General features: G+C 56.2%; 1 protein-coding gene across 5 annotated transcripts in view; it reads left to right on the forward strand.

Annotated features, from left to right (window-relative positions):
* Nucleotides 1-13,617, forward strand: part of ANKS1A (ankyrin repeat and sterile alpha motif domain containing 1A) — a 179,935-nt gene extending 166,318 nt beyond the window's left edge. For 4 of the 5 annotated variants that reach the window (XM_055329712.1, XM_055329715.1, XM_055329714.1 and 1 more), the window contains 10 exons: nt 2,046-2,144; nt 2,947-3,099; nt 3,213-3,320; nt 4,524-4,688; nt 6,128-6,253; nt 6,459-6,530; nt 6,715-6,801; nt 7,361-7,498; nt 8,506-8,676; nt 9,485-10,989. In XM_055329712.1, coding sequence (XP_055185687.1) covers nt 2,046-2,144; nt 2,947-3,099; nt 3,213-3,320; nt 4,524-4,688; nt 6,128-6,253; nt 6,459-6,530; nt 6,715-6,801; nt 7,361-7,498; nt 8,506-8,676; nt 9,485-9,604 — 1,239 coding nt within the window. In that variant the 3' untranslated portion in view covers nt 9,605-10,989. The other variant, XM_055329713.1, reaches the window with a different exon arrangement.
* Nucleotides 13,618-16,452: the final 2,835 nt, after the last annotated feature.

The raw sequence follows: 16,452 nt of genomic DNA on the forward strand, positions 1-16,452 counted from the left end.
CAATACAGAAAAGATCAGCACCTCCAGAGATAAACACACAAAGGCTATCAGGGGGTCATTCCTGGAAAAGGAGCTACGGATGCTCCCACACGTGTGGTCCTAGAGCGTCTGGACAGGAGCCCCGGGCCAAATCCTGGCTCCGTGCTTACATATGTGACCCCCACAAGGTCTTCATGTTCTCTGGGCCTCAACTTCCTGAGCATAAAGTGGAGGTAACCACAGTCCACTTTATTAAGTGGGTTAGCAAGCATCAAGAATGTGGAGTGGGACAGTAATTGTTATGTAAATGCTTGATTGATAAAACCTGGAGAGATGCCATGGTGCCCCTATGAGTAGGACTCTCTTACGATAAGAAATAAGCAGTGATGAGCCGTATCTCCACCATGTTGCTGACAGTGCAAGGAATCTAGCACCCATATCACTGATGGGAGTATAGATACGTGTTAGACTTCTAAATACACTGTGACCAAGCAGTCTCTTGGATAACCATCCTTGAGATGATGCACATATGGGAGTATTCCTACAATACTACTTGTGAAAGCTAAAATTGGAAATAGTCCTCCTTCAGTGGGGAACTGGGTAAATATTTTATAATATCAATATGCCTCTAATCTCAATGATCATGCAGCTTGGAAAAAAGGGACAAGTTTACCTGTACTGATAGGGAGCAATGTCCTGTGTCCAGGCATACCTTGTTTTATTGCACTTTGCTTTATTGTACTTTGAAGATACCGCATTTTTTTTGTTTGCAAATTGAAGGTTTGTGGTAACTCTGTGTCAATCAAGTGTGTGGGCACCATTTTTCCAACAGCATTTGTTCATTTAGTGTCTGTGTCATATTTTGGTGATTCTTGCAATATTCTAAATTTTTTCATTATTTTTTATGATCTGTGATTTTATAACTCACTGAAAGTTTAGATGGTGGTTAGCATTTTTTAGAAGTATTTTACAATTAAGGTATGTTTATAATTTTTAAAGACATAATTGCTATTGCATACTCAATGGACTGCAGTGTTGTATGAGATAACTTTGATATGCCCTAAGAAACCAAAAATTTCATTTGACTCATTTTATTGCAATATTCACCCAACTCATAATATCTCCAAGGCATGCCTGTGTATTAAGTAGTAAGAGTAAGGTGTCAAACAACATGTACAAGAATTCCATTAGTGGGAAAGGGAAGCTGGCTCCGAAGGGACATTCGGGAAAGCAATCAATTGCCTCTGGGGGCATGCTGGGGCTGAAAGTGGGATGGAACCTGTGAGTTTTCGTGGATCATAATCTGATAAAACCTACGAGGCAACACTACTGTGAGGGGTGTAACATCCTCCTAGAGGCCGGAGACAGGGAGCAGCCAGGTCTTAGCTCCACCACGAGATGTGTGGCCTCAGTACGTTCCTGACCTGTGTGCCTCTTTTTCCTCATCCGCAAAATAAGGATGCAGACAACCCCCAAGGTCATGAGTGTGAAATGGGGTAATCCGAGTCAAAGCACTGGGGCCCTGTGAGCACCAGCCCTCCTCCTCCCCATCACGTTCAGTGGCCCAGCCCTAGCATTCCCCAGTTCCCTGGCCAACCAGACACCTTTTTCTAAGGGCTCCGCATTGAGGCTCCCTGCATCCCTGGGATGAGTCTGGTTCCTAGGCTGCCCATCTGACTTGGCTGCTACAGCCTTCAAATTAGGAAAGCATGTCTGTAAGGAAGCTCTCAGATGCTTGTGAACCTGAGGCACATGCACTCAGGGTGGGCCAGGGCACACTGTGCCCCCCAAGACCCCATCAGCACTGGCACGCAGCACTGCGGAGCTCACCTGGGGGCTGCTCAGGCAGGAGTGGGCTGTCTGGGCAGACTTGTCTGCTGCTTGCCGCACCCCCTACCTGCACAAGACTTCTCGTTGCCTGGTCTGGCCTCTGTGGGTTGCTGGGGTCTGCATTCCTCTTAGTGCCTTTGGGGAAGGAGGAGAATTTGGTTGAGGGGCCACAGGAAGCTGCCACTAGGCTTGCATCCATTCGGCAGGGTGCTTACGTTAATCTCTTCTGCTTGCAGGGGTCTAACGTGATGGAGGAGCAAGACCTGCGGGATATTGGCATCACTGACCCCCAGCACCGGCGAAAGCTTCTCCAGGCAGCAAAGTCCCTGCCCAAGGTGACTGGCAGCTCTGTAGCCTCAGCCTGGGTTGGAGCCGGGGCCCCTCCCTGATGCCCCCTGGACCCAGAAGAGGGAAAGTGCTCAGCTCCAGGGCATACAGATTACTGCAAGCTGTCTGCCCTGCATCCTAGGGGACCCAGCAGGCAGCATAGAGGCCTGTTTGCCTTCTTGCCCAGTCTTAAGGCCCCAGAAAGGCAGCAGAGACTAGGGACAGTTGACTCAGTCCAGGGTCCGGAGGGAGGCTCCAGGCTTCTGCCCAGCACAGGAGCTGGTACCCACAGGCTTGACCTGGAGCCTCTTTGGGTTCTTTCCTGACTTTGAAGACCAGGCCAGCCTGCATCTGACCCCCAACATCACACTTTCCTCAGGAAGGCAGAGGGATGCTCAGGGCAGCAGACGAGGCAGTTTTTCCCTGGAGAGCCAGGGGCCAGTAGGCCCACAGGTCTCTCCCTTGACCTCACTGGTGCTAGCTAATAAGTCCAGCGTACCCTTGTTTGTTCCACTCACCCCAAGCTTGGGAAGTACAAACAAGTCCCACCAGTGACCCACTTCACAGGTGCCACCAAGTCTGTGACCTTGCCAGAGCTCAGTGAGAGCCCTTCTGCAAACCCTTCCTCCCCCTAGCCATACCCTCTAGGGCTGTCTGCCCCAGGCTGGTGTGCTCTCAGAGCCCTGCCTCTCAGATAGGGGAGCCGAAACCAGAGCAGCAGAAGAAGGGGCTGTGTGAAGGGAGGGGCCCCTGGGCTTTTGTCCCATGAGGGCTGTGATGTCAGTCCTTCCACCCCTTCTCCGCACATAGGTGAAAGCTCTGGGCTATGATGGCAATAGCCCCCCATCAGTGCCCTCCTGGCTGGACTCCCTGGGGCTGCAGGACTATGTGCACTCCTTCCTGTCGAGTGGCTACAGCTCTATTGATACTGTGAAGAACCTCTGGGAACTGGAGCTTGTCAATGTGAGTGTAGCCTGTGCTTGGGCCTGGCCTGGCCCCCCAAGGGTGCAGGCTGGGGGTGGGAGAGGAGCTGTGGGTGCAGGCACAGCCTGACCCTTCCTCCCACCCCCGTCCAGGTCCTGAAGGTGCACCTCCTTGGCCATCGCAAGCGCATCATTGCCTCGCTCGCAGACAGGCCCTATGAGGAACCACCCCAGAAGCCCCCACGGTTTTCCCAGCTGAGGGTGAGTCGGAGAGGGATGGAAAGGGAGAGATGTGTGTTCTTCGTATTGCTAGGAATTAAAAAGAATTCTTGAGGAATTCTTTGGAGACAGTGTGACCTCCATAGAAGAGGTGCGAACAGTCTGAGACCTCTTGTCACTGGGGCCAGTCTGCCCCTGGTGCACATCTTGAGAGGAGCATGGGGCAGGAGTTGTTAAGACTTGATTATTTATCAATTATGTGCCTCCTATCTCCATCGGAGAAGTCTGGCGGGGCCTATGATAAAGCGTCAAGTTGAAATATAAGTAGAAAATAAAATGTTAGAAAAAGTAGGAAAACAAATATCCAAATCCCAGCTGTTAGGCATGAGTGGCAGTTCAGGTGAGGGGCAGGAGGACCCCCTTCCAGATAGTCTGATGTGAACCCGAGACCAAGCTGGAAATCTATGACAGGACTTGTACCCTCCCCAGGTCCTCTGAAGTAAAATCCCTGCAGTGGGGTGGACTAGAGAAGCAGCAACTTTAAAAACCTCACAGATGCTTTGTTGCTCAAGCCAGATAATCCCTGACTGCAGGTTAGAGTCGGCCCCATGGAGGTCTGGGACTATATTTGTTCTTGAGCCAGAGTGCCCGACAGCTGCTGCACCTCCACCCATTCCCAGCAGCCTCACCCAGTGGGTGTCATCCTATCCCCCTTGTACACAGGAGCCCGGTCTGAGGAGCAAATGCAGGGCTGGTATTCAGTTATAAAAGCTGAGGAGACAGGACCTCAGGGTGCTGACAGCGCTGTGTGTTTTCTCAAGGAAATGCTTTGCATTTGGTCGTGTGCCCCAGGGAGCTGCAGTGAATTATGACAGACGATTCTATCTTTGATGAATATAAAAGCAGCTTCCCCTATGGCTCCAGGCCGAGGAGTGTGCTGGTAAAGTGAGGGTGCCATGGTGACTGTGTGCCTGCAGGACTGGGACGCCAGGGCCTCCTGGCAGGTCAGAGCTGGTTGCTTTGACTGTACCTGGGCTGGACCCAGGGTCCAGGCTCCCCACAGGTCTGTGGGCCAGCGTGCCATCTATTTGGTGCCCACTGGTGACGGTCCTTAGCTTCACCCCAATTCTCACTGATACACCTGCCCCTCTTGGGCCCTAAGTAGCCCCAGCACTGGCTGACATCTACAATTTAGAGACTGGCTGAACGGGTTCCAAGTTTTACCTGGATTTCTCCCCACCACAGTGCCAAGATTTGCTCTCCCAGACATCGTCCCCACTGAGCCAAAATGACTCCTGCACTGGCCGTTCTGCTGACCTGCTGCTGCCTCCTGGGGACACAGGCAAGAGGCGGCATGACAGTCTTCATGACCCTGCAGCACCTTCCCGAGCAGAGCGCTTCAGAGTCCAGGTGGGGCAGGCGGGGAGCTGTGAACGGGGGTCCCCAGACCAGGCCAGAGCCCCCAGAACCCTTCACTGTCCTTGTGTCCCCTGAGGCAGACCCTGGGTGGGAGAAGGGGGGATAGGAGACCCCTATGATCCAGGTGCCAGGATCAGCAGCGGGAGGAAGCCACGGCCTCCTCTCCTCAGCCCCACCCAGCCTGTGTCTGGCATCCAGCCCCAAGACTCCCAGGGCTATAACAACATGACTGTCATCAGCTGTCACTGCATGTGGCCACAGAAGTTCAGATTCACTGTCTGTTCTTTGACTACAGCCTCTACCTTCCAGCCCCTCAGGCCACCAGTCCCATTTCTGCCCCACTCTCCGCTGCTTCTTGGTCCCCGGTTGCTTGCCCTCCTATTCCCCAGAGCAGCTTTCTCCCCTCCACAGCTCCACACCCTGTACCCCACCTGCCCAGCAAAATCACAGCCCAGGTTAGACTCCGTTCTTCCTGCTGCGTTTCTGCAGGAAGGGTCAGGGGCAGCAGGGAGGCACATCTAGCTGTGCCATCTACCTTCACAGAAGCCCCTCAACCCCTACTGGGCCCTGGGTGCCCTGCAGCCCTTGCCCTAGGCCGGCCCCAGCCCACAGTCCTGGTTCACCCTCACGGGGCCTTGCATTCGGGCTCCTGGTTGTATTTCCCTGCCCTTCCTCCTGCCCTACACATGGATCCCGGGCTTTGTCTCTTGTCCCCCATCTTGCCAGCTGGACACAGGATTGGAACCTGTCCCTCACACCCCATTCACTGCTTTTTTCTCTTGACTCATACTCCTCCTCTCCAGTACCTGGGGATGTCCTTCACCTTTGTACAGGCACAGCTGTGAATTTGACAAGATTTGAAAAAGCATGTTTTCCAGGAGTTTCAGTTGTTCCATATCAGACTTCTGCACAGTGCCAGGAACAGAAATCATAAATATTTCCTCTTTTCCCGCCTCCCCATTCTTTGTATCCTAGTTAGGGCACCCGTCAGCTGGCACCTGCATTTCGGTGGCTTCCTGCCCCTTCCTCTGCACCAGGTTCCACCTCAGGAGACAATATAAAATGCCTCCCTAGCACTGGACACTTGCCCATCCCAGAATCAGATCCAGAGGCTCTGACTTGGAGGTGGGGCTTCCAGGGATCTGGAATCCTTCCTGCTTTGTACTTATTTTCCCCTCTTTGGTTTTAGTCATTTCCTATCTCCACCTCAGAGCCTTCCCCACAGAGCCTGCCTTCAGGTGGCTTAGGTCCTGCCTCTCCACCTTTCCCCTCCGCCACAGTGCATCTGCTTGGCTTGTCTCCCGCCCTCCCCCACTACCCTTGAACCCCCGTGGCTGGCTCCTGTGCCCTCTAGTGTGCTGGAGCCCGCAGAGCACCCAGGAGTTCCTCTGGAGGGGGTAGGCAGATCTGTGACCCCACCCATTGTACAGGAAGAGCAGCGCGAAGCCAAACTGACCCTTCGGCCCCCCAGCCTGGCTGCGCCTTACGCCCCAGTGCAGAGTTGGCAACACCAGCCAGAGAAACTCATCTTCGAGTCCTGTGGTTACGAAGCCAATGTGAGTTACCCGTGCCCTCCCAGCCTGGCCAGACTCCCTGCTGCCTGCCCCTGGGGCCGGGTCCAGGGCTCCAGTGCTGTTCTCTGCTCCCCGGACACCCCAGCACCTGGGGGGCGGGGGCCTCCCAGCCAGGCTAGGGGAAGGAGGTTGGGAGAGGGAACCGTCTGACTGTAGTCCCAGCCTGGCTACTGCCCTGCTCCCTCAGTATCTGGGCTCCATGCTGATCAAAGATCTTCGAGGGACAGAATCCACACAGGACGCCTGTGCCAAGATGCGGGTAGGTTGTCTGTGTGTGTGGTGGATGGGGGCTGGCAGGGATGGGAGGCTTCGCTAGGGGCACCTGCTGCAGCCTCTTGGCCCTTACACATTATGTGAGGTTGGCGGGAGGCTGGGGCCTAGGGGCCCCAAGGGGCGTGGCCTTGAGAACGGACATTCACAGGCCCACTCCTCATTTCCTGTAGAAATCCACCGAGCACATGAAGAAGATCCCCACTATCATCCTGTCCATCACATACAAAGGTGTCAAGTTCATCGATGCCTCCAACAAGGTGCACTTCTCACAGCACTGTCGGTGGGAGGGGATCCCTCTCCCTACCCTCAGTGCCCAGCCCCCGGCAGCTGGGCATCCTGCTTAGTGTGTTCCCAGCCCTTTGTCTTCCTACTGCCTTGCCCAGGTGCCTGCCTCTCAGCTGCCACACGTCCTGATCCTGGGGCCCTACCCAAGTGACAGGTGTCCCTGGTCTTCCTCAGCGTGGGTTCCTCTTACCTGTTCACACCTAGCGATGTGATTCTCTTAAGGAGCAAAGGACTCCCCCCATGCTCCACACCTGGTACCCCACCCGCCTGATGCCCTCCCCACCTTGCCCCAACCCTGGAGAGCTGGTGGTCACATGTGAACGTTTTACCCCTCGGTTGCTGTGGTCCAGGGTGGAGACCCCTAAACCTAAATTGGGCAAGGTTAGACACCCCCACCACCACCAGACAGACTGATAAGAGAAGTCGTGGCATTGGGCTAACAGCCTGGGCTGGAACAAAGAAAAGGTGGTGGTGCAGAAGGCTCGAGGTGTGCCTCGGGCCGAGGATTCCAGACCCCACTTTCCCTGGCAGAATGTTATTGCGGAGCACGAGATCCGGAACATTTCCTGTGCGGCCCAGGACCCAGAGGACCTCTGTACCTTTGCCTACATCACCAAGGACCTGCAGACCAGCCACCACTATTGCCATGTTTTCAGCACAGTGGACGTGGTGGGTGGCGACCCACAGCCAGAGGGGGCCTCAGGGCCGTGCTGTCTCAGCACGCGGGTGGCACTGGGCCAGCGTCTGGTTCAGGGTGAGGTCCCAGCGGCCATCTGGGCTAGGCCCCTGTAGACAGTGATGGAACTGAAGCACAGAGGGGGAGGGTGACTCACCTGGGGTTCTAGGGACAGGTTTTCCCTCTTCCAGCCAGGGGTCTCCTCCCTGCGGCTGCATGTCCACTCGCCACCCCATCCCCCAACCCTGCAGGGGCCGGTTCCCTGAAGTGCCCTGTGCCTTCCTCTGGGGGGCAGCAGTGCCCTCCTGACAGCCGGCTTCCTTTTCACAGTGGTGCTGGGGGTGGGGGGCCTCCCCTCAGGCCCCTCCCTGAGCTCTGCCATCCTTCGGGAGAATAGCTAGTTCCCAAATCTCTGGCTTCCGGAACACAGCTGGCCAGGCATTCTCAGCCCCAGGAAGTCCATGCTTGCTCCAGCCTGGCATCAGACACCTGGCTCTGCCACTTGCTAGCTGTGTGGTCTTAGAAATGGGCTCCGCGTCTGAAAAGGGGCTATAATGTGAGCAACTTCATGGGGTTTGTTCTGAAGGTAAAGGGGGTCCTCTACCCATACTTGTAGTTCCTGCCACTTTTACCCAGAGCTCACATTTCCCAGTCATTTCTGCTGTAAAACGGCACACACGCTCCTGAAGATCAAATGCTACAGAAGCTCACCCAGTAAAAAGCAGGGTTTGTGGGGAGACAGGGCTGGGGGCACAACACTCAGAAACTTCGTTAGTGGCACATTAGAACAGGAACCTAATGAAAACACCGGCCCTGCTCTGTTCACATCCGCTGGTTGAGAAGTCCATAGCTGCTCCGGTCAGCAACCCCCCGCGCCCCTGACCACCACCACCACCAGCCTGTGCTCAGGGCCGTGAGGCTGGGCCGGGGGTCTGGGCAAAGGGGTCCGTCTGGTGGCTCCTCGACCTTGGTGCTGAAGCTGGGCTCTGTCTCCTCCCAGAACCTGACCTACGAGATCATCCTGACGCTGGGGCAGGCGTTTGAGGTGGCCTACCAGCTGGCCCTGCAGGCCCAAAAGTCCCGGCCGCTAGGGGCCTCTGCTGCCGAGACGATTGAAACAAAATCTTCCAAGCCAGTGCCTAAGCCTCGGGTTGGCACGAGGAAGTCAGCAGTACGTGGGCCCAGGCCCCTACCCCCCACCCCAGCGGGCTCTGGGGGCTTGGGGTGGAGTGGGCACCAGGAGGGGCTTCTCACGCAGCAGCCAGCACCTCCCCCATGAACCCCCACTGTCCCCCACGGGCTTCCCTCCCCTCCCTCGCCGGGCACCCCTGGTAACACCACCCCGTGTCTGTGTCTGCTTTGCTCTGCACCCCAGGTGCCGCTGCCCCCCGATAGTCGCTGTTGTCACTGTCACACCTGCACCACCCATCGTCCTTCCTACCTACCGCTGCCGTCTGTTAGTCCCGGAGTCAAGGTCTTTACACCTCCTGCTGTCTGTGTGTCAGTCTCCCCGAAGTGACTGTGAGCTTTCTGAGATGCTAGTGCCTCTCTTCCCTGAGTTGCCCTCCTGCTGTCCCTGCGTCTGCTTCAGCTGTCTGTGTGTCCTCACTGCACAGGCCCACCCGGGGTGCGCCCTCAGCCTGACCCAGGAAACCGGAGGCTTGGTGTTTTCCTGCCTCCATGAACAGGTCTGGGGCTCAGAGTATGAGGCTCTTTACCTGAGCAGCTCTGAGAAGTTGCCCCTGAGAGGCCTAGAGGTAGCCCTCCTGTGAAGCTCCGGGAGGGTGCCACTCCTGCCACCCCAGCCCTAGGGAGCTTGCTCTTCGAGGACAACGGAGGGTGCCCCTCCTGTGCCCTGTGCTGGCATGACATCAGCATGGCCCCGGCAGGAGGAAGGGACAGCTGGGCCCTGGTGCCCCCACCCTGGCCCGGCCCAGCCCGGCGCTCCCTCTCTGACCCCTTACCCTCCTTCTTGGCAGCTGGAACCGCCCGACCTGGACCCGGACACCCAGTCCCATGCCAGCGTCTCCTGGGTTGTGGACCCTAAGCCAGACTCTAAGCGGAGCCTCAGCACCAAGTATGAGACCACTATCTTCTAACTGCTCGCTCCCTGTCTCCACTAGTCTCACTGTGCCTTGCCATCCGACCTCTACTCTTCTCAGCTCTCCTTCCGGCTGCTGACACCAAGGCCGCAGTCCTGGGGGGACCTGCTCTCCTCCCAGGCGGCAGCTCTAGACACTCTCCACTCACAGCTTGTACCCAACACCACCGGACACTGTGAAGTCCCCCCTGGGCGAGGACAGCTTGGCGGGGAGGGGGGTGAGTTGCCCCAGAAGTGGGCGCCCCGAGGGCTGAGGGTGCCCTGGTGTGCCCAGGAGGCCTCAGCGGGAAGGTGCTGTGAGTCCTGAGGGGTGGGCAGTCTTCAAGCAGCATCCAGACAGCGCCAGTGACCACTCCCTCTGAGCAGGCGGGCATGTGTGCTCCCCTCTCCTGTCTTCTGTGCCGAGCCGTGGCTGGCTGCCGCTGCCCAGAGAGAACTCTTTTTGCACCTTTCCTGACACAACCAACCACTGTGACCACTGGTGCCAGAACCCCTTGCACTCTGCTCACGCTGGCCTGCGGCCCTGTCCCTCTGTCCTCTGCTGTATGGTGCTGGCCTCCCCGCAGGAGAGCCTGAGCTCAGAGGTGTGGCCTGACTGGGGTCCGACTGCGTTCTGTGAGGGGCCCAAGGGCCTCGGGCACATGCCTGACTCCACAGCCTGGAGCTCTGCGCATCTGGACCCCGCGGGCTGGCTTCCCTCAGCAGGGCTCCTGTCCCGCTGGGCCTTCCGCTCCCAGGAATGGGACGGCAGGTGTGCGGTCGGCCCCTCAGGTCTTCGCCAGCGAGTCACGAGGAGGCTGGCTCCGGGGCCTAGCTCGCCAAGGGGCAGGCCCTTCCGTAGGCCCCAGCCACACGGTCTGCCTTCTTCCCTCCCAGAACGGAGCCGCTCGAGGACAGGGAGCCCATTGCCCTCTAGGGGCTGACACCTGTCCACGGTGTGGGGTCAGAGCTAGGCAGCCACCACCCACTCCTTCCCCGGTTGGCCACCCTCGGCCCCCTGCGTCCCCTGAGAGGGGAGGCTGTACGGGCTGCCCAGCTGGGATGGTGGAGCTGAGGCTTTTGAAGAAGCCGCAGTCGCCCCTAAGGGCCGATCAGCTCAGTTACAGGAACGGGAGCAACGGTTCCGGGAGGAAGCGTAGACCAGTAGAGAGGCCGGGCAGCTCCGCAGTTAGTTCAGAGCAGAAGCCCCAGGTGATGAAGCAGAGAGGGTGTCCTGTCTGCCCGCCTGTCCTGGGGCCTCCCACGCAGAGGCCGCAGTGGGCGCTGGGCGCTCGGGGGAGGCTGTGCGGACGGTCAGGCTGCTTCCACGTTTCCCTTCAGTTTCCTCCACCCTGTGCAGGCCCCCACGGTTAACCCTTTCCTCCCCCCATTGTGTTTGCTTCTGCCAAGCTGAGCCACTGAGGAGCCAACCATGCTGCGGAGACACAGACGTGGGGAGCACAGGCTCCCGCCGCTGCCACCGCCGCCACCACCACTGTGTCACCTGCAGCTTTGAAGACCCAGGCCCAGCCTCTACCTGTCGCAGCTCCTTGGGGCTGCTTGGCCTGGACCTGCCACCACCAGGTCTTACAGAGCAAGCCGCACTCCATGCCTCGAGCAGACGAGACTGAACTCCAGAGAGTCAAGAAGTGACTTGTCCAGAAGACATTTTTTTAATAGAAAACAACTTTTCTATAAAATGAATTTTTAAGACTTGGCTCAAACCTCTAGGTTAAACTGCCAACCTTTAGACAGGCGGCCATCGGATCAGAGGGCAGGGGACCCAAGCATGGCTATAAGGCCAGTCTGAGAAGCCTTCTGTCCTCAAGACAGGATGTTGGCGTGTTCCAGGAAGGCGCCGGCCTCTGGGTGCACTGAAAGCAGGCACGAGTGGGCAAAATCGAGCGGGTTTGTTCGAGTCTACCTTCCAAACCCAACCACGTCTGTCGCTGTTCCTTACGAGCTGCGCAACTTCTCGTGCTGGTCCGGAGCTGGATACCGCCTCTGCGGTAAGAACACAGCCGCAGAGACACGTGGCAAAGCAAAGGCTCCCGGCCCATTTCAGGGGTTCCAAATGTGCAGGCCCCAAGGCCAGAGCTGAGGGAGCAGTTCCTGGTGCCACAAAGTCTGAGCCGGCACCAGAGCCCTGGGCCGCCCCTGGGTGCCTGCCCTGCTGGCGGTCAGGCACTTGCCCATGCTGCCTGGCGGCCTCGGGTCACCCGAGTTCAGTCAGAAAGTAGAAAAAGCAGCTTTGTTTCGGGCATTAACAGGTAGGTCGCTAAGACTGCTACCTGCCAATCTGTGATTTGTCTAATCAGGTCTGTGTGATTAGGACTCACTTTGATTCTCTGAATTATTGGTTTGACTGTTGTATTTCAGCTGCTGGATTCATCCCTGGCTCCAAGTGTAGAGAAGGCTAAATAAGATGACAGTTGATTCGAGTCTCCCCCAGTGTGGCCTTCGGGGTGGGCTGGGGTCCTGGTGCACCACCGCCCTTCTGCTGGCTTGCTTGGTTTTTTAACTGGGAATCTTGCTCTGTACTCCTGAAGTTGGTAGAGGCAACTGGGTTAATTCCCGTGAGGCCAAGGGGCAGAGGCGGCTCAGCTGCTTGTCTGGTACCTTCCAGAGTAGGGAACAGAGGGGAGCCCTTCCTCCTGTGGGTAATTGAGCAGCCCTCTTGTTTTGCTGGCATGGGGCAGGCTGCTCCCTGGGCCCACATCCTCAGCTTCGTGGGACTTCTTTCCCAGCAAGGCTGTGAATTGACCTTCCCTGTGGGTTCTGTGCAGGGAGAGTGCTCTTAGGCACACTCACAACCCCTGCGATTGGCCAGACATGGAAAGCCTGGCCCCTGCCAACTTGAGGCTGGACCCCAGGGGTGGCACCCCCCTCTCTGGGCAGGGGTAGGGGACCCTCCACTCTCCGGTACTAAACAAGGACCTCAATGCCTGTGCATCACTTCGCTTCCTGCTCCTCTCAAGGCCCGTGAGCCTGCCATCAGCTGCCACCATGCAGTGCTGGCACAGTTCCCTCCCCCCTGCAAGAGGCCTGGCCCCGGCTACATGCACCTCTCTGGAGGCGGCAGGTCCAAACAGCAAACTAGACACTACGATGAGCTGCTCGAGCTGTCTTTTTGTTTTTAAATCATATGTAGGTGTTTCCTCCCCTTGAAGCTGCTATATATTTATTCAGGGTGTTTTTGTATTGGAAAGCCTTGGCTAGTGCGCTCTGGCTCTGGGTTTGCATTTGAGATTGGTTTATTTCTTAATAGTCAAGCAGGGTAGGAACTGGATCTTTCTTTCCTCTTTACTTCTCCTCCGGGGCAGGTACTCCCTATTCCCTAGACAGCAGTGGTGTGACTCCAAGGACAGGCTTCGGGTAGAAAAGCCTCAGCTTCTGCACCTGTCGGAGTTCCGAGCAGGCTCCGAGCTGTGCGAGGCCCCTTCTAGACAGACTTCAGGGGACCCAGTGTCTTCGCCGGCCACAGGTTCTCCACTTGCCCCTCTCCCGCTTTCGTAGGACCCCTCCCGCCGCTCCGCATTCACAGTGCCCCACATCCCCCTGGTCTCTAGCACCACGTTCTAGCAGGAGTTCCCCGAGAAGCCTCGGGCTGCATCGGCAGCAAACACGGCTGCAATCGGTCCCACACGAGAGAGTTAGCCTGACCCGGGCCCACTCCTGAGATGCTGGGCCTGCGGGAGGCTGGTCAGGTGCGGTTCACAACAGTGTTGTTGCTTGCTAATGGGATGGCAATGGGACTGAATTGTAATAAAACTGTTATTTAATCTTTGTCTCTGTATTTTGATACTTGAATGAATTCCCCTTTTATTTTACTGTACATATAATTGTTAGTCTGATTTTGTCCGATTTACGAACATCTTGTGGTACCAAACATACCCACTCTGTGCAACGACATAGACTGACCTCACTACACAGGAGAGAGTGTAAATATTCCTGGGCTTCCGGCTTTGGTTTTGTTATTTTCATAACTGTACAACTTAGAACAATTAATAAATGAGAAGCAACACGAAATCAGCCTTCCTTTTTGGGAGTTCTTGAATTAGCTTCTTGGCAGTTTTCTGGCGGAAGCACAGGCACAGGCTGTACGCTGGCTCCAGCTCACTGATGAGCATCCGCATTGTCTGGGGTAAGTGTGGGGACCTGCTCTGTCCAGCACGCTTCCAGGGGGGAAGCTGCCAAGGCTCGTCCGTTCCGTTCACTCTTTTAGCTGTAAGGCCCCTGTGGGTCCCCTTCCCCTCCTTAGAACATCTCATGTGAATCTCAAGCAGAGGCCATATGCTGGTTTTGGCTGTGGCTCCTCTGCGTCCTGGTCTGGGCTCCTGGACCCACAAATATGTATCAAATGTCTGCTTCCAAGGCCAGGGTGGAGGATTGACGGCTGTGGAAGAAGAGTGTCCCCCTCAAGGAACTTCGTCCAATTGTGGAGATTCAGTTTGACACACGTACAACTAGCTACTGGCCCAAAGCCACACCGTGAGGCCACGATGTACCGTCCTGTGAGCACCCACAAGGGCAGGAGTGCTCCCAGAGCTAGGGGCGGGGTGGGAGGGGGCAGGGGAGGAGGGGCAGGCACCTGAGCTGGTATTTAAAGGCAAGGGTTTAGAAAGGCACAGATGATATGACTAACCGCCCCCCCACACGGTGCTCCAAACCCCAAAGATGGGAGCTTTGCAGGCACCCATCTTGTTCTGACAACTTTCTGGGTGTGAACTCTATAGAATAAGCAACAGAGGCTCGGAAAGTCCTGCACCTTCCCAGGGCCAGCTGACTTCACGCGTCCTCGGAGCCCCTCGCCCCATGCTGGCTTCCACCCAAGCTGCCCAGCACTGAACACTTAGGAGGACCAACTTACTAGAGTGAGAGACTCGGGGGAAGGGCAGAGGGAGAGGGAGAGACTTGAGTAGACCCTGCACTGAGCACAGTGCCAGATATGGGGCTTGGGGGTTCGATCTCACGACCCTGAGACCATGACCAGAGCCAAAACCATGAGTTGGATGTTTAACAGACCCACCCAGGCACTGAGCGCTTATAAGTGAGTTTCTGTGAAATACTGTCAAGGGCTTTAAAAGCGAAAATCACTGATTTAATCTAATATCCCGTTGTATATTTATGAAGAAAACAAGGCCCAGAGCAGGGAACTCTCCTTCCCAGCCAGCCAGCTAATGGAGAGGCGACCAGTCCCAGCCGCTGAGGCCAGATCGCACCATCAGGCAGACGGAGGCCTGACCGTGGACGGCCCCACCTCGCTTTCCGGCCCAGGCAGTTCACCGCCCCCGCACCCCCCCCACACACACACACACACCCGTGCTCTCTGGCCTTGGCGCTCTTCCCTACGCAAAAGAAACCCTACAGCTAGGAGAGAAAGGTCTGGCCATAATTGGGGTCCCTGTTGCTCTGGGGGACGGGGCTGCCGGATGTGTTCCATCCCCTTGGCACCACTCAGAAGCCTCACAGCTGTGACTCGGGCCGCCCAGGCCGAGCACTGCGGGGCTCATCGTGCCTCGGGAGCCTGCCGGGTGCGAAGATGGACTGATTCCTGCCGTCGGGCCACAGGTAGAGCTGGCAGGAGGAGTGGGTTGAGGCAGCTCCAAGAAAGGAATGGATGCGCCCCCGAGCTGCCCGCCCTGCTCGCCGTGCCTCCGTCTAGAAAGGGCTCTACACACACGTCTCTGGTAGGCCCCCTCCCCACGCCCCCTCTGTCATCTCAGCGAGGAGTGAGGTAGAGCCTCCCAGGCCTCCGCTCTCCGCCATCACACCCCCAGGTCCTCAGTGGTTCCCCTCAGACACCCTGTGGCCCAGGAAGCCGGGCAGCAGGGTGGCCCTTCGAGCAGTGGCCAGGCCACCGAGGAAGCAAAACTGCATGGACTGGAGCACGCCCCAGGGCAGCTCCAAACGCCCTCAGCCCTGGCCACCCCTGGCCTCCTACACCAACAGGCTGCAGGGTCCCACCGGCTCCTGGCACGCGGCCACTTTCAGAATGGACGTGGTCCAAGCTGTGTGGCTCCCACAGCACCAGCTGCCATCACCTAACACCCAAGGAGTACAGGGGTGCAAACTGGCCATTGCTCAGGGCCGTGTCTACACCTCTGCCATTCCGTCCTTCCGGACTCTGCTATTAGGAACATTATTTTAAGCAAGTCTTTTTTTATATAATTTTTTTATAATTTTTTTAAATTTATTTATGATAGTCACACAGAGAGAGAGAGAGGCAGAGACACAGGCAGAGGGAGAAGCAGGCTCCATGCACCGGGAGCCCAACGTGGGATTCGATCCCAGGTTTCCAGGATCGTGCCCTGGGCCAAAGGCAGGCACTAAACCGCTGCGCCACCCAGGGATCCCAGTAAGTCTTTATCAGGTAAAAGAATTTCCCTAACACCACAAAATAGTTGTTATCCAGTACATGGGCCTGGGACAACTGCATAGCCATGGGGCTGGTGGGGACAGTACAGGGAGATTCCTAGGCCTACTTACAACAAAATAAATTCCAGGTGGCTCACATATTTAAAATGTAGAAAAAATAAAATCCCAACAAAGCTAGAAGAAAATGGAGACTTTTTTCATAATCTTGGTACAACAAAGCTCTTTCCGAGCATGCTACAGAACTCTGAATTCATTTTTTAAAAGATTCATATATTCAACTATATAAAAATCAAACATTTCTGCAAAGCCCAGTGCACATTTAAAAAAATTGAAAATAATATTTTATCACATGTAACAAAGGACAAAACTTGACAATAGCTATTAAAAAGTGAACTGGAACGTCTGGTTCCAGGAAGATCAAGTAGACATACTTTTCCCTATTCTTCTTGCTAAGGACAAATAAAAGCCCCAGCCAAGACAATGGCACAA

Source organism: Nyctereutes procyonoides, unplaced genomic scaffold (assembly GCF_905146905.1).
Source record: "Nyctereutes procyonoides isolate TBG_1078 unplaced genomic scaffold, NYPRO_anot_genome, whole genome shotgun sequence".
Lineage (NCBI taxonomy): Eukaryota > Metazoa > Chordata > Mammalia > Carnivora > Canidae > Nyctereutes > Nyctereutes procyonoides.